This window comes from Nilaparvata lugens, chromosome 1, assembly GCF_014356525.2.
Source record: "Nilaparvata lugens isolate BPH chromosome 1, ASM1435652v1, whole genome shotgun sequence".
Taxonomy (NCBI): domain Eukaryota; kingdom Metazoa; phylum Arthropoda; class Insecta; order Hemiptera; family Delphacidae; genus Nilaparvata; species Nilaparvata lugens.
The window spans coordinates 101,559,568-101,582,668 of NC_052504.1; the positions used below are offsets into that span (position 1 = coordinate 101,559,568).

General features: G+C 34.5%; 1 protein-coding gene across 1 annotated transcript in view; it reads left to right on the forward strand.

The window, feature by feature from the left end:
• LOC120349547 (serine/arginine repetitive matrix protein 1-like) overlaps positions 1-22,531 on the forward strand; it is a 34,429-nt gene extending 11,898 nt beyond the window's left edge. The window contains exons 6-7 of the mRNA XM_039419901.1: positions 18,732-18,891; positions 22,398-22,531. Coding sequence (XP_039275835.1) covers positions 18,732-18,764 — 33 coding nt within the window. The 3' untranslated portion in view covers positions 18,765-18,891; positions 22,398-22,531. The remainder of the gene's footprint in view (positions 1-18,731; positions 18,892-22,397) is intronic.
• Positions 22,532-23,101: the final 570 nt, after the last annotated feature.

Consider the following 23,101-nt stretch of genomic DNA (forward strand, 5'->3'; position numbering starts at 1 on the left):
TAGGAAGCTTTCTAATAAATTTAAGGCCCATATATGTAGGTGTTTTCTCAAAAAGAGCTGTTCTGTGATACAGTGAAGCATAATCTCCTCTATTTCTAGTATTGTATCCATGCGAATCAGCATTTCTAGTCATTGTTTTTCTTCTAACATGCATAATCACCTCATAGATATAAATAGAGGAAACGGTTAGTATGCCTAACTCTTTGAAGTGGTTCCTACAGGACTCTAAAGGCATAATACCTTTGATGGCTCTAACAGCTTTTTTTTGGAGCTTGAACACCCTCTCCAGATTCTGGCACGACCCACCCCACACAATAATGGCATAGTGGATGTGTGTCCTTATGAGTGAGTGGCAAACTACCGAACTCGTCCGAACGATCCCCCAACAAAGAAAGCTATAGATGCTCGTCCATTGCAACAGGTTCATGCGTCCGTGCACGTCGATCGGCCGGAGCCGTGCTTCGCAAGGGTCTATTTTGAAACTTGACAAACTGAAAACTTGACGTAATGAAATCTAGAAGAATTAATAATAGGCCTATAAGAATCCTCGGTTGATTAAGAATTTATATGCAGCATTTCGAGTAAATCAGTCCAATAGTTTAGACGTGATGATGCGTCAAAAATAATTTTCATATCCTTTACACGTGTATATGTGTTTAAGCCAGTTCTTTCCTTTATGTTAGTATAGAAGTGATAGATGGTTGATATATCCATCTATCAATTCTATCATCTTCTATGCTATAATAAAGGAAATGAATGAGAATAAATTTTGAAAGGTTTGAGATATCGATGTGCTGGTTTTCAGCATACCTTTTCTCTGGAAATCCTGTATCGGAATCATGTATCATATGACCACCTTTCAATTAAAAAAAGAAGTTGGATTCAAAATGGCGGAAAAAATTTGGGTGCGACGGAAAATCTGTTTGTTATCATTCGAAAAGGTTCCCCAATCATACTATCTTCTAATTTCCCTTTTAACAGAAATGTTCTGCTGCTTCCATACAACAACTGGAAGCATGACAAATAATAATTGAAAACTTGACAAACTGAAAACCTTATGTAATCAAATCTTGAAGAATTTAAAATAGGTCTATAACCATCCTCGGTTAAGCAAGAATCTATATGCAAAATTTCAAGTTAATCAGATCAGTAGTTCAGACGTGATGGTGCGTCAAACATAATTTTCTTATACTTTATTCCTGTATATGTGTATAATCCAGTTCTTTCCTTCATTATAGTATAGAAGATGAAGATGGATGATCATGTTATTTTACTAAAAGATAGAATAGGTTGAGTAGTTTCCCTTCAGAGGGAGTTTGTCCAAATTTTTGGACAAACCCCCCCCCCCTGAATTTAAAATAGGTCGATAACCATCCTCGATTAAGCAAGAATCTATATGCGAAATTTCAAGTTAATCAGTCCAGTAGTTCAGACGTGATTATGCGTCAAACATAATTTTCTATATACCTGTATACGTGTATAATCCGTTCTTCCTTTATCATAGTATAGAAGATGATAGATGGATGGATGATCATGTTATTTTACTAAAAGATAGAAAAGTTGAGTAGTTTCCCTTTCAGAGGGAGTTTGTCAAAATTTTTGGACAAACCCCCCCCCCCTGAATTTAAAATAGGTCTATAACCATCCTCGATTAAGCAAGAATCTATATGCGAAATTTCAAGTTAATCAGTCCAGTAGTTCAGACGTGATTATGCGTCAAACATAATTTTCTATATACCTGTATACGTGTATAATCCAGTTCTTTCCTTTATCATAGTATAGAAGATGATAGATGGATGGATGATCATTGTTATTTTACTAAAAGATAGAAAAGTTGAGTAGTTTCCCTTTCAGAGGGAGTTTGTCCAAAATTTTTGGACAAACCCCCCCCTGAATTTAAAATAGGTCTATAACCATCCTCGATTAAGCAAGAATCTATATGCGAAATTTCAAGTTAATCAGTCCAGTAGTTCAGACGTGATTATGCGTCAAACATAATTTTCTATATACCTGTATACGTGTATAATCCAGTTCTTTCCTTTATCATAGTATAGAAGATGATAGATGGATGGATGATCATTGTTATTTTACTAAAAGATAGAAAAGGTTGAGTAGTTTCCCTTTCAGAGGGAGTTTGTCCAAAATTTTTGGACAAACCCCCCCCCTCCCCAATTACAAAATCCTGGCTACGTTACTGAGGACTGTCTTGTAATCACATCTTATTAGTCATGAAATGCACTGTTGATAAATTAGAAGTTTTGGTAGCTATGCAAATTTCAATCGTGTTGATTGTGCGAGTAGAAATAATGTGTAATCATCATTCCCTCCCAACTCTTCTCGACATAGTTTAGTCAGATAATAGGATGGAGTAAAGGATTTTTTTAATTTTAAAAAACTATGTTTATTATACACAACACATTTATTAAAGGATTTTTCGCAAATTGGTCCCCTTGTATTTTCCATAAGTTTCCATTGCGAAGTAATGCAGTTTTGCGTTAAACTTTCCTCTGCAGTTTCATATGTGTTTTCTCAATATTATTATCCTTTATATCTTTAAAGCTCTCCATTTGTAATCTTACTCTGAAACACAAAAAACTTGTGTCAATTTCTAGTTTTTATTTTTATTACATTTCATTGTCTACTATTCCTTGTATTGAAAAAATCCTTGTATTGAAATAATTATTTACAGACTGTTTGAATTGACAAATTTTGTATTACACTAGTAGTTCTGTGAACAGTATACCTCGCGCTCTGTAAGTTTTTCATTGACCTGTTGTTATGTTTTCTCAAAAAATAATAAATATTTATCAATTTAAAATGTCTAGAAAAAATCCTAATTAAACATAGAGCTTTCTGTCCTATCGTACCGTAACGTGTCGTCCCGGAATGTGAGTGTGAGCGCTGTTATCAGTTCTGGCTGCAACTGTCCACAACGTTGATGGAAAGATACATTTACAAGATGTTCGATGTTTTTGAACGGTAGTATTCTAGTCCACTAAACAGCTGATTTATGTTGAATAATTCTATAGTCTGATTTTTACTCTAATATTGGCGTATGAAGGAGGCTCCTTTTTCCTTTTATATTATCCTTGAAATGCAAAATTTCCAAAAACCTTCTATATACGTCGACGCGCAATTTAAAAAGAAACATACCTGTAAAATTTCATGAAAATCTATTTCCTTGTTCAGCCGTAAATGCGCAACATATAAACACTTAAACATTAAGAAAAATTCCAAACCGTCGACTTGAATCTTAGACCTCACTTCGCTCGGTCAATTAATTAGTGGGGAAACTACTCTAATAGATCCGAGTTGCCAGTTGTTGCAGGTGGATTTGAACTAAATAAATCTCAATTAATAAGATTTGAAAGGTTTTTAAATTATTGTGTAAACATTTATTTCTTATGAGAAGTTAACTTGGACATTTAATAGTTCACAACAAGTTAACGATAGTTCTCAATTAACTCTACAGTAATAATTATTGTAGATTATTATTTCTTCAATCGATAAGTTTTAGTTAAAACTGTAAAATATTCAGTTCTATGTCATTATTAGTGATATTTCGTTATTGATTCAATCTAAAACATTTTAATTCAACTTTCACTATCAGTTGCACATTCTTACTTGATCTTACTTTTAAGATCAGTAAAACTTTTTAAGATCAGTTAAACTTATAAGATCAGTTAACTTTTACGATCAGTTGCACATTTTTTACTTGATCTTACTTTTAATATGTGATTATTCCAACCAGTTGTTAACTATTTACGCACGCCTGCTCGCAAGGGTCCCAAAGACCTTGCTGTCGAATGGAGCTTATCCTTCGATTGGTCCTTTTTAGGTTGAATTTCGTTGATAACTTTTTCAGGCCAGCTCTCTGGTGTTGTCACGTCTCATTCTTGCCCTGATGTAGCCTAAAATATAAAATAATTTCAATCAATAAAACAATATAAAACATGTAGTACCCTTTTTATTAAAAATATTTTAAAACTTTAAAACATGTGATAAACACGTGTGAATGAGATATTAAGCCGTTCTCAGACTTTTCACCCTCTCTGTATAAAAGCGAAATGGCACTCACTCACTCACTGACTAGTCACTCGCAGAACTAAAAATCTACCGGACCAAAAACGTTCAAATTTGGTAGGTATATTCAGTAGGCCCATTAGAGGCGCACTAAGAACGTATTTGGAAAAATTTCCATAGATACGCCCAAAATCTGCGTTTTTCCAGCGTTTTTAGCGTTTTCTCAGCTTTATTGAGAACAAATAACAGAAAATGTTCAAATTTAGTACAGAAGGTCAGCTAGGGTGTAATAATGTTGTGTTAGAAGGGATTTGTAATAACGTCGAAGATACGCCCAAAATTAGCGTTTTTTGCTTTTTCTCAGATTTATCGAGAACAAATGAACAGAAATTGTTCAAATTTAGTGCAGAAGCTAAGCTAGGGTGTAATAATGCTGTGTTAGAAGGAATTTGAAATAACGCCAAAATCTGCTTTTTTCCAGCGTTTTTTGCTTTTTCTCAGCTTTATCGAGAGCAAATGAACAGAAAATGTTCAAATTTACTACAGAAGCTCAGCTGGGGTGTAATAATGTTGTGTTAGAAGGAATTTGAAATAACGCCAAAGATACGCCCAAAATGAGCGTTTCTCCAACGTTTTTCTCAGATTTTCTGCGTTTTCTCAGTACTTTGACTTTCTGTTGGAATGAAGAATGCTCAAATGAAAAATGCAGGCGAGCGAAGCGAGTCCGCTGATCTCATTTTTGGACGATCCAGTCGGGGTCCAGGGGGCGAGCCCCCTTGCTAGACGGATATGGCGAGCGAAGCGAGCCTGACGGCTAGTCTAACTATAAAGCTAGATTTCCACATATCAGTAATATTATCCGCGTCTGGTTCAGTGAAAATAATATTCTTCCATGAGTTTTAATGGCACTATTCACACTCAGTATGAATATTCCCATTACAGTTCACGTGGAGAATATTTCACTAAACTGGACATAGACTTTTATACTACTGACTAGCCGTCAGGTTCGCTTTGCTGCCCTATCCATCTGGCCAGGGGCTTCGCCCCCTGGACCCCTGACTGGATCGTCCAAAATTGAGATCAGCGGGCTCGCTTCGCTCGCCTGCATTTTTCATTTGACCATGCTTCATTCCATCAGAAAGTCAAAGTACCAAATTTGAACATCTTCTGTCTATTACTTGATGAAAGAACTGAGAAAACGCAAAAAACCGCTAATTTTGTCGTTATTGCAAATTCCTTCCACACAACATTATTTCACCTTAGCTGAGCTTCTGTACTAAATTTGAACAATTTCTGTTCATTTGTTCTCATAAATCTGAGAAAAAGCATAAAAAACGCTTGAAAAATGCTAATTTTGGGCGTATCTTTGACGTTATTGCAAATTCCTTCTAACACAATATTATTACACCCTAGCTGAGCTTCTTTACAAAATTTTAACATTTTCTGTTCATTTGTTCTTGATAAAGCTGAGAAAACGCTAAAAAAACGCTGGAAAATCGCTAATTTTGGGCGTATCTTTGTCGTTATTGCAAATTCCTTCCACACAACATTATTTCACCTTAGCTGAGCTTCTGTACTAAATTTGTACATTTTCTGTTCATTTGTTCTTGATAAAGCTGAGAAAACACAGATTTTTGGCGTATCTTTGGCGTTATTTCAAATTCCTTCTAACACAACATTATTACACCCCAGCTGAGCAGCTTCTGTACTAAATTTGAACATTTTCTGTTCATTTGTTCTTGATAAAGCTGAGAAAACGCTGGAAAAACACAGATTTTGGGCGTAAGTAGGGTATTTGTGCCAATTGAGCATCAATTTAACACCAAGGTCAAGGTCAAATTCAAGGTCAAGGTCAATGATGATCCCCACTTGGATAAAATATCTACTGCAAGTAACTAAGGAGAGAGTACGACCGCTGGATATTCTCCAGCAAGAGAAGTTCACACTCTTCCCAATGCAATAAGCATCTCAATACCTACTGGATATTCTCCAGTCAAGGGTATTAAATCCATCTATTGCAATCAAATCTAATCTAATGTGAAACCAATCTAAAACTAATAAATTGAGTCTATCTACTGCAAGTAAAACTAAGGAGAGAGTAACGACCGCTGGATATTCTCCAGCAAGAGAAGTTCACACTCTTCCCAATGCAATAAGAGATCTCATACCTACTGGATATTCTCCAGTCAAGAGGTATTAAATCCATCTATTGCAATCAAATCTAATCTAATGTGAAACCAATCTAAAACTAATAAATTGAGTCTACCTAGTACAAGGGTAGTGGGAGAATAAACAACTACTGGATATTCTCCAGTCAAGAGATGTTATCTCAACCACCACCCGCCCCGACTGAATTCTCTGTTGAATGAGCCCGGTATTTATAGTAATTTATCAGCATCAAAATCCAGTTCCCACGGTTTTTTGTATACCGTCTTCCACATGTTTGAACAGGTCTAATTATTAAATAATAAAAAAAATAATTATTTAATATTGAATAATATTAAATAATAATTTAATTTATTCAATTTAATTTATTTTATTTTTATTATTTAATATTATTAAATAATTATTAATTTATTTAATTTAATTATTTTATTTTTTATATTTAATTTAATTTATTTTATTTTTTATTATTAATATTATTCAATTATGAAATAATTATTTAATTAATTTAATTTATTTACTATTAAATAATTTCAAACAAAAATAATTATTCAATAATTGAATAATTTAAATAAAAAAATAAAATAATTAAATAATAAATAAAATAAATAAATTAATAAATAAATTATTATTTAATTTAGACCTGTTCAACATGTTTGGAGACGGTATACAAAAAACCGTGGGAACTGGATTTTGATGCTGATAAATTACTATAAATACCGGCTCATTCCAACAGAAATTTGTATTTTGAATATTGTATCAATAGTATTCATCTTTTGGATGAGACATTATAATTATTTCTATTCTTATTTTTATTATATACAATAAATCCTAATCTTTGTAATAGTTCAACATTTTTGGGTGTGAGTTTTATGTTGATTTATCATTGTATTATTATTTTTCCACTACTTGAGAATATCAACATTATTTTATATAGTTGGTGATTTTCTTACATGTAAACGAACAGTTATAGTTTCTCCTCGAAATTGATCAATTCATTATTTTGATCTATTAGTTTTACCGAATGTGATCTATTCGGTTTGTATTGATTGGTAGGTACACTACAGTTTTTGGATATACATTATTTGAAACCTGGTGGTACAGTTGTATAGAACTCATACAGTATGTGACCTTCACTACCATTATCATAAGATCCTTTTGCAATATTACATTCTACTCTGATGCTATTCACACGCATAATGTGAACTGGTTTTGTAGATATGTGCCATTTATTAGCTTCTAGCTTCATGTGTTGGAATCCAAGAATTGGAGCAACACTATCTTTCATACTGATATCAATTTCTCTATCTGCATATAACTCACACTGTAGTGTATTATTATTAGCTTTGATTTTCAGTTGACCACTTGTAAGAGATAATTTATTTTGATATAATCTACTATATCATCCAATTCATAGACCCTACTGGTATTTTCACTTTTTTCCATTATAGCTAAACTTATCATTGATATTGTTTTCAATATTGGAATTGTATTGTATGTATATAGATCTATTAGGCTACTTCATATTTGCTAGATGTTTCCAGTTGTACTGGTGGGAAATATCACTTACCAGTGGATTTTGATTTGCTGTTAATGAGAACATATTTTTTATACAACCACAATAAACATAAATGACCACATACTATTGAATTGTCATCGATTTCTTGATACTTCTTATAGTTGTAATGTATTGTTATATCTTTCATATAAGCCATAAATTCAAGTGGAGGACTCAAATTTCCAAAACTATTGAAATAGTCACATGTATTGTTACATTTAATATAACATGTCCAATGACTTCCGTACTGCTTTCATCATCCAAATTGATTACACCATTTCTAGATCTTTGTGTTGTATTCTGGTAGACTATCTCTCATGTAGACACCTCGTAGTGGTAATCAAGCTTTCTTGCATAATCTATTATTTCAATGTTTGTGAATGTGTGTTTTTTTTTAGAATTTTCCTCAATGTCTCTTGTATCCTCTTCTGATTCACCTTCTTCTTTATTGTTTTATTCTTATTCTTTTGCAACCCCACCCTTTGTAGGGTTTCAGAAACAACCCACACCCTTTGTAGGGTCTCAGAACAACCCACCACCAAATTTAGTCTTGGCATTCAATAAGTTTGTTACCAAGTATGCTGATGAGCGCTCTCCAAGGCTAGCATCAGGTGATTTGACTCTTTCCCAAGCCAGGGCAGCTAGTTTCTTATCAGCTTCTGTTCTATTCTGATTAGGATTGCTATAAGCTATATCATGTTCCCGGCATGCATCATCAAGTTTATTTATTCCTTTATCACCTCTCTTCAATCTTTTTTCAAGTTTTGTGCCAGGGCCACAAAAATTGTAGCCAGGGATATGAAGTCAACAGGTAGTAAGTCAATTGCTTTGTTCAATATAGATCCGATTATTCCAGATCCAGACACAACCTTCTTCCGTTTTATTTTCTTCAACAATGGTTTTTCTTCTTGATCATTTTATTAAGTACATTTTTTCAACATGTATATATTTATTTATTCATCTATTTATTGATTCATTCATACAGTATCAAATCTTTGTTAATCTCCAATCTCCGATCTCTGCTTGAAGAAATCTGAGATCTCCAATCACTAAAGATGTCATATCTCACTTAATATTCATTATATCTTGATAAATGATATGTTTATTGATTTGTTATTAAATTTACTAAAAAAAGTTATTCTGTATTTTTTTTATAACATCAACAGGTTCTTCGTTATTTTGTAATAAAAAAACTAGGTTCACATTTTCATACAATGGGGATCATCATTGACCTTGACCTTGACCTTGAATTTGACCTTGAATTGACCTTGATCTTGACCTTGAATTTGACTTGAATTTGACTTTTGGTTGTATACCTAGTGGAAATAATAATGGTATTAGGCCACACATCTTAGGAAGGGGGGGGGGATTTAATTAGGCCACCACTTTTAGGGTGTGGGGGAGGGAATTGAATTAGGCCACGCCCCCCTAATAAAATATTTTTCCTCAGTGTTTAATAGAAATTCTTGCTGTAAACATTTCCTCCCTGGTCTATAAATACAGGGCTCATTCCAACAGAGAATTCAGTCGGGGCGGGGTGGTGATTGAGATAACATCTCTCGACCTTGACCTTGAATTCGACCTTGACCTTGACCTTGGTGTTAAATTGATGCTCAATCGGCACAAATACCCTACTGGCGTATCTTTGGAAATTTTTCCAAATCCGTTCTTAGTGCGTCTCTAAAGGGCCAACTGAACATACCTACCAAATTTGAACGTTTTTGGTCTGGTAGATTTTTAGTTCTGCGAGTGAGTGAGTCAGTCAGTCAGTCTGTGAGTGAGTGCCATTTCGCTTTTATAATGTGAGAATATATATAATTATAAAAAAAGTATGTGAGAACCAGCTGAATCTATAATTTATGAATATTCTCACGGAATTAATTGTATGTTACCATCTGTGGGAGAAAAGGTCTCGTTCGGGAATCGATTGTCTTGCCCCATTGGTATTTGGTCGACTGCTGCCATCCCACTAACATCACGGCCCCTCCGTCTGGATTGTGAGCCCACCCGTGGAGTTCACTGCCTGATTCTTTAGCTCTTCATCTCTTTGGTGCCATTTGTCAGATTGTCCTGTAACAAAAGTCTAATCAAAAACATTTTCCAAAATCTATTTATTCAATCATACATTTATAAATTTACACATCTTTAATTCAACATAAAGTTCCATTTATTTATGACAGTTTTGCATTAGATATTTAAAGTTGAGTTTCACCTTGTTTAACCTCAAAATTGTTCCAACAATCAGATACTTAGCTACTTAACCTTCCAGCAGTCGCGCTGTTGTAAAAAGTACAACAGTGTCAGTTTTTTTGCTGCACAAAACTATTGGATGGGGTGATGTCAGTGAATGAGTCACCTATGCATTCAAAACTTTCTCCCCATCCTCCACTGAGTTGCAGTATCAACCGAGCAATGGTTCAGTCTTTAGGTGCCATTTAGTCGCGACAGGGAAAGACTGTATACGGGGACTGTAAACGAACCAATAACACAGAATGATGGCTTTGCTTGATGTACCTTATTGGGCTATGGAATAGGTAATTATCTAAATGTTCTTATGCGTAAAATAATCCAAGAAGATGAAAAAAGTAATTATACCATTAATTAATATGTTTGACAGTAAACAGAGTACATAACACTTGGAAAATTGGATGTTGTAGAAAGTACAACACGCGACTGCTCATGTGATTGAGTAGGGCGCGACTACCGGAAGGTTAACGAATATGTTTAACGCTAGTTCGTATTAGGCAACGCTAATGGACTAGCAAATGATGGCGGTCAAACAACTTATGTTCTCCTGACCAAAAACTGCACAACATCTCGAAGAATTGGAAATATGCAGTATATTGTAGGCATTGAGACTCATAAGCTTCAAGTGTGTGTATCTGCCATACCTAAATAAATAAATAGCGATAAAACACCTTCATTCACATGGGCTACTTTTTAAATAATAAAACAATATAAAAAAAATCTACTGGCTTCTCCAGTAACATTCGAAATCTGTATAGGCACCAATGGTAGCCTAAATTTATTCAAATGTTCTCGAATTTCATTGTTGGTGGGCTTCCATCTTCCTTGAGTTGAGGCATGATGATTCTAGCAGTCTGGTTGTTGGCACAGTACTCCTCGTGATCTTTCATCCTCTGCTCCCCATTATTGTTGATGGTATAGTGTGTAAAGCACCTACGACAAATGATGATGCGTTGTGTGTTTTTAGTGAGTGGTGAAGCCAGATTTTTTATATTGTTTTATTAATAAATAGTGATCTATCACTCAATGAGGTAAAAATAGATCTCATTATCACCTGGGCTTAAAATACTCGTGAAGAGTTGCATTTGAAAATAAATAAATTTTCATTATATGATAGAGAGATAATTAGAATTGAGTTATATTGATGTTTAATGAAGATCGAATCGAATGATAACAAATTGCTAATATGTTACCCACCAAATTAATTGTTAATACCCACCAAATAACTTAATTTATGTTGTTTTGAAATTCAGATTGGTGTATCACAGCTTTTTAAATTAGCACCATTTCAGGTTTGTATGAAAATAAAAATCTGATCTCAGTTATTGAAGCAAATTTTTGAATCAAATTATGAAACAATTATTTTTCTTGATTTGACATTAATTGATTATTCTACTAAGGAAATGATAATTATTATTTGATCAAATTAATGGGATGAATTGAGTACAGCTGTGTACACTCAGTGGCAAAATAGAGAGACTTGGCAACGTTTTTCTCCTATCTTTCTTCACTGCCATTATACGTGGACCTCACTATAGTAAGATTGTTAGAGAAATTTAATTATGAAAGAATTTAAACATAAATACAATATTGCACACACTTTTTTAAATATACTCATAAGGTGGAAAAGTCATGTATAAATGGTAATAATCCTTGAAATAAGTTGATTGCAACAATCAGTGTAATACTTGAGAATGTCAGGCCAGGATCTGTCAATTACCACGATTTACGTCTCTGCTTCGTCTTGAGGTTGCACCTATTGCACCCCTATTAACTCCTTTGGATGTTGGACTTGGTTTTGATGTCGGTGGGATTCCTCCAGCCAATATCCCAGATACAACACCAGTAGACTGATCGCCAACAGCTCTATTCTCATGATTCCAGAAAGATATTTCAAAATTCAATCTAGTAATCACTTGTGCAATGACCACTATACCAGCACTGACAACTTTAATTTATTATAAACTATTAATGTATTGATATCATATTTACAATTAAGAAATTTTGCATTCTATACGAGTCTATCTGAGAATGATAATGGCTCATCTAGTTTATTTCTAGTTAGTTCTATCTAGTCTGTTTTCTTAAAAGTTCAGATTTTCTGACCTCCCAGTCATTGGTCAGTGTTTTACAGATAGGAAGAACCGTCTGTTAATTACAGAATCCATAGTGAATGACGTTCAAGATTTCAATAAATAATAATTGATCATTTGTTTCACTGTGGTACAAAAGTTTCATCCGTTGAGAATGAGAATAATATTGACCGAGCGAAGTGAGGTCCAAGATTCAGTCGACGGTTTGGCATATTTCTTATGTTTAATGTTTATATTTGCGCATTTCCGCGAAACACGGTAATAGATTTTCATGAAATTGACAGGTATGTTCATTTTTAAATTGCGCGTCGACGTATGTACAAGGTTTTGGACATTTTGCATTTCAAGGATAATATAAAAGGAAAAGGAGCCTCCTTCTTCATACGCCAATATTAGAGTAAAATCCCAAAGACCTTAAAGAGATATAGACCCCACAATGCCTATGCCTTCCCAATGATAGCTCTTACTTGATATTGAAGCCCACCATTGGGTTATTTCAGCACGAGATATTATATCTATATATTTGTAATACTATAGATTACAAAGGCATTGGTATGTAATAATCTTATGGGTTGCCCCTCAATGGCCGATTTCAATTCCAAGTACGACACTAGCGCTGCATGTGAGTCTTTAAGGTCTTTGTAAAAATCAGACTATAGAATTATTCATCATAAATCAGCTGACAAGTGATTACACAGAATGTGTGGAGAAGCCATTCTATTGCTGTATCTCCATAAGGTCTACAGTTTCAATCAGGTACTTTTGGATGAGAATACTGAGTGAGGTCTACTGTTCACAGAACTACTAGTCTGAATGAGTATTCTGTTCTGTTCAAATATTGAACATTGAACAGAATTGTTGAAAATAATTGTGAAATTCACTTATCTAGGCTTATCTTGTACTAGTCTTTATATGTTGGGTAGAAACTTTCAAATTCCAAGCCAAATTCTGTTAATTTGAAATTGCTGTTCTGTGGTCACATTATATTCATAGTCAAAAAGCGTGTCAAAAAATGGTAATGCGGCTTTGAAGATGGAACTACAAAGTGGAAAGCTTGTCTGAACTAATCTTCAAAAAATTTAACAAATCTTGGTATGAAAAGAAAAATTAACATCTTTTGATACTGTTTGTGAAATGTCGGGTAGTTTTCCAGTTAAATAACGATAAAATAATTAAATGTATATTGCTTTTCATTGATGTGGAGTCACTAATGGGCTATACTTCAGCCGGGACCGTGGTTTAACGTGTCCATTACATTACTATCAGTAACTAACAGCTCGTTACTTCTTTAACAGTCTGTTAACTTTTGTAATGTACTGGAACGAACTACGATTTTCAACAATAAATCAAACTTGAGAAAATACATTATTTTTATTTTATTAATAGGAATTTATTTCTCACCATTCACGTTTCTGCTCCTTCTAGAATGTACACCTATGGAGCGATAAGCATGTGCGTCTATTATGCGGGGCTTTGGTGTTGTTGAAATTGTATCAGCCAGTATTTCCGACACAAATAATACAATTAGGGTACACGCAAACAGCACTAGTCTCATGATTGCAGTTTTAATTGAAAAATGACTGACAACTCTGAGAGATTCAACTAACAATGCTGACAACTGTGGTGGCCAAATTCAGATAAGTGCGCAATCAATATTATTTGATAGACTGATGTAGAATGAATTGTTTTGTATAATTTGAGCATAGCTCCAACAGTGTATGACACATCAATTAAATAATTAAACTACATCTAGTTTTCCCAGACCTGAGGTCACAGTAATTAAAAAAAATCAGAAACGTTATCTTAATATTGAACTATCGGGGCACCGAGCTTCGCTCGTTATTTATTTATTTATTGATAAACAGAACTCAATTCTTTAAAATGATTGGGGAAGGACTAACAGGCACAGCCCAAAACTGTTTCTTCCCCGAATTTTTATTTATACACTATAAATATTCCAAAAAGTAGGTTGTGTTCCATACACTTGAATTCAGGTCAAATTTTTAATCAAAATATTCTAATTTAGATTGCTTACAAACCAAATTGAATAACAAAATAACACTCTCTAATCACTTAAAACTGTAAAATAATGATTAACTTTGAATATTATGATATACCATCTCAAGTCAACAAATCAGATTATTTTGATCGAGTCAATTAAAATTTATAGATTTCTCGCGAGATACGGTACGCTAATTGATTACACAGCTTATCTCCCACACAGGCACACGCTTCTTCTTTTATCGACAGACGACGAAACTATCATTTTTTTTTTAAGGATGAATTATCCTTTTCATGTCCTTCGGCGAGTTTTCCCAGGGATGAGACCTAGTGCAATCGAATTTTTATATCATTAACCTACTATGTTTCAAATTTCGTGAAAATCTTTAGAGCCGTTTTCGAGATCCGTTGAACATAAATAACCATATAAATATCCAGATAACCAGATATAAAAATATATACAGAAATTGCTCTCTTAATATTAATTTATTAATTTATCATTTACAATCATCTTAAGAACAAAGAAACAGACTACAGTCCAAAACTTCTTTTCATCCAAATTTCATAAAATGGATAAATATAATAGGATTACTTCATCCACGCACGTTGCGCGTATCTTGTCATGGCCCAAGACAAGCCCAACAAAGCCGCGGAGACCAGGGCGTGTTGCCAGATTTACGATTGTCACATTTATCCAGCAAAACGCCCTGATAGAGCACTATTCATACATAGATTATGTCAATCGATTTAATATTTTAATATTGTTTTGAATAAGTTAAAAAGGAATTTCCAATTTCATACCAGCATTTATGTCTCGGGCACGTCTCGACAATCCTCCTGCAGACCAACCCTTTTTTGGAACGATCTTGGTTTTGGTGTTGTAATTATTTTTGCCAGCATTCCCGACACTAATAGAAGTAAAGTAAACGCTAACAGTAGCAGCCTCATAATTGCAGCTATAAATTGAAAATGAAATGCGAAGTCACTTGTGCAATGCCTCTATCGGCAATGAGAGCGTTTATCAATATTATTATCAACTATGTTTGTTTGTTTTTACAGCTTCTCAGAAACTCTAATCAGAGTATATTAATTATTAAAATTAACTATTTTTAAAAATTAACTAATGTTGACGACTAAGGTAGCCAAACTCTGATGATGCTCGCTATCAATTATTTCTTGATATACTAATAAAAAAAAGTAAATACGTGTGGCTTTTGTTGGTGGGGAGTCGCTCACGGGAAGAACCGGCTTAGCCTGAATAAACTGGTCGTGACTATCAATTTAATACTTGTTTTTTTTTAATAGATGTATAAGGAATTGTCTCTTACCACCATTTACGTCTCTACTGCGTCTGGAGTTGCCACCCACAGAGCGATAAGCAGTCTTTCCTCCTGGCCTCAATAGAGGTTTTGGTGTTGTAGTAGTTATAATATTAGCCAGTATTCCACACACAAACACCAATAGAGTAAAAACAACAGCACTAGTCTCATGATTAAATATACAAATTTGAAAATCGAATTTGAAAGCTCCTGCAATGAGAACTGAGAGAGATTTTTATTGAGAACTAATTATGCACTTATTTGCGAATTTCTGATGAGTCAGTTGGCATATCTCTATTTTATCAAGAAAAATTCATTCAAGTTCATATTGTCTGACCTTTTATCCATAGGTCAAGTATGCTTCTCAGTGTTTATGTTGATGATCTTGAGTGGCGTTTAAATTTTTTCTTTCTCATTCAGTATGTAAAACTCAAATACTGTCTCCAACACTGTCCCTCAGTGTTTATGTTGATAATCTTGAATGACGTTTAATATGTTTCCTTTTAATATTATAACTCCACATGACTTTCAAGCATTACTAATAATATTTATAACATTAAAGTAATTATGGCATTATTAATGTTATTAACATTAAATATCGGGGCACCGAGCTTCGATCGTTATTTTCATCTATTGATAAACAGAACACAATTCTCTAAAATGATCATCATGTTTATATTTCACAGTTGGCTATATGTCATCTTATGAATTTCGGGGATGCGATATTTTGATTTTTCACAGAATCACTCGCTCACTTCTTACTATCCAAAGACGACGAAAGTCTCAGCTGTTTCAGCCAAGGATGAATTTTATCCTTTTAATGTCGTTCAGCGAGTTTTCCCAAGGATGAGACAGGGATGAGTTTTCCTAGTGCAATCGAATTTTTATATCATAAACCTACTATGTTCCAAATTTCGTGAAAATCGTTAGAGCCGTTTTCGAGATCCGTTGAACATAAATAACCAGTTATAATATAAATAACCTGTTATAAAAATACAGAAATTGCTCGCTTAATATTATAGGATAACATTAAAGTCTTAATGGCATATTAATGTTATTAACATTGAAAATTTACTGAATCGTTCGTGAATGTCTCATTTTAGTACTATTTTTCATTTTTCGTACTTTTTATCTGTATTTATCATCATATCGTCCTAATGCAAAAACAAATCCTGGTTTGTATTGAAAACTAGCTGGCAAGTGAAAGAAGCTGATCTAATTTCTAATAATGTTTTCAATATTCAATTTTAATTTTAAATTCAACCCGGAAGTAACAAAGCTTTGGCCACTCATTCACCATTAAACTATTGTCTTATTCGGAAATCGAGATTTGAAGATTTGGAGATTACTGTTGATTATTACTCGAAAAAATATAATCTATTTGTCAGGTTTTATATTGTAATTCATTGTTGGCAAATAAAATAAATTCGCTCATTCATTCATCATGAGTAATTCTGGGGGAAATTCCTATTTCCGGACATTCATCTCTCATCATCAACATCATCACTCGTGCCTAAGCTTTAATTTAGGCGCCAGCTTTAAATAAAGATCAAACAAAAATTTTTTTATTGGATTAGTTTTTTTTCGAAGCGGCACGTAGAATAGATTTCATACAACATAGGGAGAGAATTTCAAAATTTAATTTTGATGAAGATTACAGGTAATGACTTTAATCATGTTGACTGTAATCATGACTGATAATCATGTTTTTTTTGCCTGAATAGTAATGAATAAAGTCACAATTCAAGCCATAGCGGCCAACCAGTCTGCAATTATTCAAATGCTAATGATTGATAATTATTATTAAACGAAAATCCAAATTAAATGCTGTAATTCACCCCGAAGACTTCTGCTACTGCAAATATTGACAACAGGATAAACAGCTAGATGGAAATTCTATGAACGCTACTATTGAAAAATTATTTGTCAGCCCAGGAATCGAACCCATTACCTCCTAATTGCCAATCAGGAATGCTTACCCTTACACCAAAACGACAATCTCTGGATAGATTTGAATAATTGCAATATCTCAGTACTTTCCATCTGTAGACGGTGGCCGCTATGTGCTTCGTATAAAATGAGTGTGCTATCCAGAGATTGTCAGTTGTGTAAGGGTAGCATTCCTGGACCGGCAATTAGTAGGTACTGGGTTCGATTCCCGGGCTGACAAATAATTTTGAATAGTAGCGCTCATCGAATTTCCATCTAGCGGTTACCCTGTTTCAATATTTGCAGTAGAGAAGTCTTCGTGTGATACATCATTTCATATAATAATATTAATATCGGGGGACCAAGCTTTGCTCTGGATTGTAAACATAAGAAAAATTTGTAACGAAAGATTGAATTTATAGTTTATATTTATTAATTTTCTCAGTCTTACAATTATTTTTACAGTTTTATGAGGCACAACAGGCTTATGCCCAAAACTGTCCCTTTCAAATTTATACTACAGTCCAAATCAAAATCGAGGTTAAGCTACTATCACTCATCAAAAAAACAATTTATTCACACTTCAAAAAACTAACACATCATCAATTACAAATAGATATACTATGAATTCGATTTAGAATGATATACTATGTTTGCCACAATATTTGTTAATATACTATGTACTATTCTACACTAACACTAACGGCATCTAGTTGCTATTTTGGACTTTCTGAAGTAAACATGTTTTCTAAAAAAAAATAAACGAAAATAAGTTTTGCTGAATTTTTCTTCTCGTGAGATCAGCTGGATGATCCCACACATGCACTCGTTCACTCTCTTCCATTACGGTATCGACAAAATCTCCAGCTGTTTTTCCAAGGACGTATTTATCCTTTTAATGTCCTTCAGCGAGTTATCCCAGGGTTGAGACCTAGTGCAATCGAATTTTCATATCATAAACCTACTTTGTTCCAAATTTCGTGAGAATCGTTAGAGCCGTTTTCGAGATCCGGTCACATACAGATAAACATATAAACAGAAATTGCTCGTTTAATAGTATAGGATGAATTCATTAGAATTTGAATAATTGCAATATCTCAGTACTTTCCATCTGCAAATGAATTATTTTATGATTATGAATGATTTGTATGAAAATCATCGAAATGCAGTACTCATTGCATCTGTTGTAATGTGGTATTGCTGCTCTACAGTAGTATTTAATTTTTAGTGGAATTTAATTTTATTTTCAATATTCTTTTTTTTTCCTGTACTCTAATTGTATACTATGTATAATGGACTATTGTAATTGTGTTGTTATGGAAGCAATTTTTAGAGAAATCCTGTATGCTACCATGTTTTTTTTTCATAAATAAACAAATGAATATGATATGGTTTCAGGTGGCGAGCCGGGTGAAAGCCTTCCCGAGCTGAAGCGGCAGCTGCGAGAGAAGGACGAGAAGATAATGCGGCTGGAGGGAGAGGTGGCCAAGTGGGAGCAGCGCTACCTGGAGGAGAGCGAACTCAGGCAGGCGGCCATTGATGCTGCCAGCATACCAAAGTCAGTAATTATTACAATTATAAATTGTCGTGTGATATCTTGTTGGTGACCTTGTGATGATGTTGGTGACCATGTCCTGTTGGTGATGTTGTCTTGTTGGTGATTGTTACTTGAGTAGCCTGCACACAGGGACAATAGTAGCAGTCGCGGGAACGCCAAATTCCGGAACTCAAATGTACATGACATTTCCAATGAATTGGAATTGGATAGTCAATGAATTACAATTGGGCTGTCAATTGTCACCTGGTCATATGGGACTTATTTATTATATTAATCATATATTGATCAGGATTTTAGAGTTTTTAAATTAAAAGTTCAATGAACAGTATTTTGTCTTTGAAGAATCTTTTGTCATCGACAGAAAGATTGTTTATTTTATTTGTTGTCAATATTAACGTTAGCTTCTCTCTGTTTTTACTAACAAACGTGCGCTTTTGCGATAGATAGAAATATGTACTTGAGATGGCTTTCATGTTTGGCATTGACTGAGTTTATATTAATACCCAAAATTTATCTTTTGGGGCAGAGCTCGTTTTGATAGGACTGACAGTAAAAATCCGGCTGTTCTTGTGAAAAGGATAGATATTGCTCTTGTTTTATAATACAGTTTTCCTGTCGCAGTTCGAGCAGTTTAAAGAGAATTGTATTATTGAATGAGACAGGATCTGAACCCATTTCACTAGTTCAGTTAATTTTGTTTTTAATACTAACTGTAAAGTCGCGTTTCAACCAGTGAATGCCAAAGGGGGAAGCCATCTTCGAAAGGTAGGTGTTTACTGGATAAGGTATTTTTCTTAATTTTTCATAACCACAAAGATTGTATCATTAGCAGCAAGCGAGTAGCTTCCCTATTTATTTCATTTTTAATATTGTGTTTGTTTATATATTTATATTTTACCTTTTGAATAGTCAAAATTAATATTATAATTTTTAACCATATTCAACCGAAAGTACCAATTAATTAAAGTACTAGTTATTCTGTTCTCCTTTTTGTTATCATTTTTCATTCCCCTTTACACATTTTTTAGTGGAAGTGTCACATCCTGCTTACATGATTGGAGGCGACTGCTTACATAATTGGTGGAGGCCTCTCCCCACTGTTTACATAATGAATATGTTGAATTGGAAATTCCATTACATTTGTGTTCCGGATTACACGTTTACTTTTACATTAAGTTCCCACTCATGCACCGAACTTTTTCAAATTGTAAACAGTTCACAATGTAAGTTCTATAGTATCTTACGTTACATGGACGGGAAGGGGTCTTTGCAGGCGAGAATGATGTTTCTAGTCGAGGCGTTAGCCGAGACTAGAATTTCATTCGACCACTGTAAAATATATTCTCGTCCAAGTAACGTACACTATTTGTTGTCATAATAATCTAAAGAAGAATAATTGGGAAATAGAAAACATTACCTGCTTGTGCTGAAGTTACTACATGTATTCTATAAACTTAACCTAGTTTACAAATTCCGAATCAGGAATTTTGTGGAAGTTGACAAAACTTCCACGTGGAGCGCTGAAGGTTGTTTTTTGTAGTAATTTTGCTGTTCCTAATTTGGATCTAAGAAACATACTCGACTATAAAGAAAACATATGGTTTCATTACAATAGAGAGTGCTGTAATGAGAATCGTATGTTTATTTGTTCAGCAAACAGCTGTTTACCGGCTTGATTTCATGCATGGAAAACAGCTGAGATTGAATGACAATGACAAAAAATATTATGGGAAAATTTCAGCTCCCTAACCTTCGTAGAAACAAAATGGCGGCATATTGAAAATTTTTATGAATTGGTAAAATTTTCAATGTGCCGCCATTTTGTTTCTTCAAAGGTTAGGGAGCTGAAATTTTCCCATAATATTTTTAGAACGTACTTTGTGAACTGTGTAAAATTTGAAAAAGTTGGGTGCATGAATGGGCATGTAAATGAAATAAAACGTGTAAACCTCTTCGTGGGACACGGTGTATTTCCAATTCCGTGCTCCCGCGATGGCTAGTAGACGCTTAATGTAAGTTATTATCGACCCCGTCTGCAGCGTGCTTTATTGTTTTTGAAGGGACGGATTCAAGGATACAAAGGTTCAAAGAACTCCACACGTCAACCGAAGCTTATTGTGTTCCCAAGTAGTATGTTAGTTAAGCAAACAATACCCGTGTTCTTTACAAGAACCAGGAGTTTTCCCTATACTAACATCCCATTCATCACCCGGTTGCTTGTTGCAATCCAGTGTGATATGCTTCAGACTGATTAGTCCTCGTGACCTTTGTGAGTTCCACTCCTGGCCTACTTTGAAGGTCCTACCGCTGAGGAAGGGTGGCCAAGTTGCCTCTAGGGCGCCCGGCCACCCTTGACTCAACATCTTGACCCACATTTGTGCCTGGAGTTTCACCCATCTCTGGTCTCTTGGTGTTTCTCTTTTGCCCCTCCGAAACTTCGCAGGGTCAGAAGCCTCACTCTACCAAGAAGTTTTGCGTAAATGGCCGTCCTTCTTTGAGCAGTGGTGAGGTTTGGTCACTTCACCCAAAACTCGTGACCTACGTGAGTTCCAATCCTGGTCTTTATGAAGGTCCTTCCGCTGAGAGAGGGGACGCCAAACTGCCTCTAGGGCGCCTGGCCACCCTCGACTCAGCCTCTCGACCCACATTTGTGCGTGGAGTTTCACCTATCTCTGGTTTCTTGGGGTTTCTTTTTGTCCCTCCGAAACTGCCCTGATGGGGCAGATCCCGTGGGTTGAAGGCAAGACAACTTCTGGAGTTGCCTTGAGGTCCATTTTAGTCGCCTCCTACGATAAGCATGGATACTGTGGGTGAATTGTGGTTTTCAACACATTCTTGAGTACGATGATCGACTCAAAGCTCCCCCAACCCACAGGGGGCAGCGTGTTTTAAGGTGTCTACAGACTTAGGGTGGCCACAAGACAAGTGTGTACACACATGCTTATCATGCATGCATGTTGTGTCATCAGCGACAGGCTTCGAACAATGTTTGAAAGTAGCCTCTCAGATGGAATAAACAACCAATAATAATAAATAAACCGCTTAAATAAACAAATTATGATACAAAAATAATTAACCAAATAGAGCAGCAGCGAAGAAATAACAAAAAATCGAAGATACAAAAACCTAACCTCAAAATTTGTTGGAAGCCTTTCTCTGCGATAACACAACAATGTATGACAGCATGTGTGTAGACACAGTCATGATCAACACACCTGTCCTGTCGTTAGGAGCCACCCTTATGCACCACTAACACACGTTTTCGCTCTTCATCAGCTGATGCTTCGCTCTGATTATATTGTATTTGTACAGAACCGGTAACATACATAAATATAATTAGCTTATGTTTTTATTTGTAATATGGATGATAATGCTAATACATGTAATTTGTGGTGAAAACATTAATTATTGTATGAATATTTCATTACTAACGGACCCATGTTTACATTAGAGAGTGAAATTAATTGAGTTGAAGATATGAATCTCTATTATTGTTGTGCTTTCAGAGATGCTAAAATTGCTGCATTAGAAAAAACTAGCCAAGAAACTGAGAAGCTCATCGCTGAAGCAAGATCTGACAAAATAAAGCAGATGGATGAAGTGAATGCGGCTAATAAAAAGTGACCGAACTTGAAACAAGGTAAATTATTCAAACTCAGTCAATTTTTGATTATTCTATTGAATTTGAAATTTCATCTTTATGAATAATATAATGTACAATTTGAAATAACTATCTCTCTATAGTTAGCTATTTCAAAGAAATGTGTACTAAAAAGTAGCTCTAAGGGTCGGTTTCCGAGCTCGGGATTTAGCTAAGCGTAGTCGTTGTCATGTCATAGTCACGTTTAAATTTCGAATTGAATTTCAAAGAACTTGAAATTAAACACAAAATGAAATAAAGAGAAAATAGTGTAAGGTTTCAGCTATTTTGAATTATTTAGAAATGTTTAATTTCGTCAAGAAAAAACGTTACCAATTTTAGAAATGAAAAATAAAAACTGCGACTACTGTTATAAAAACTGCTACTACGCCCTGTTTCGGAAAGCTAATTTTCTGACTCCAGCTGTTTAAAGTCTAGAACTTAGCTAAATCCCGAGCTCGGAAACCGGCCCTAAAAGAATATTTGTTCTTTTTTTGTCAATTCATCCATTAATGGAGCAAATAAATAATGCATTATGTTTGAATGTCTAAACATTCTCATTGAAACTCT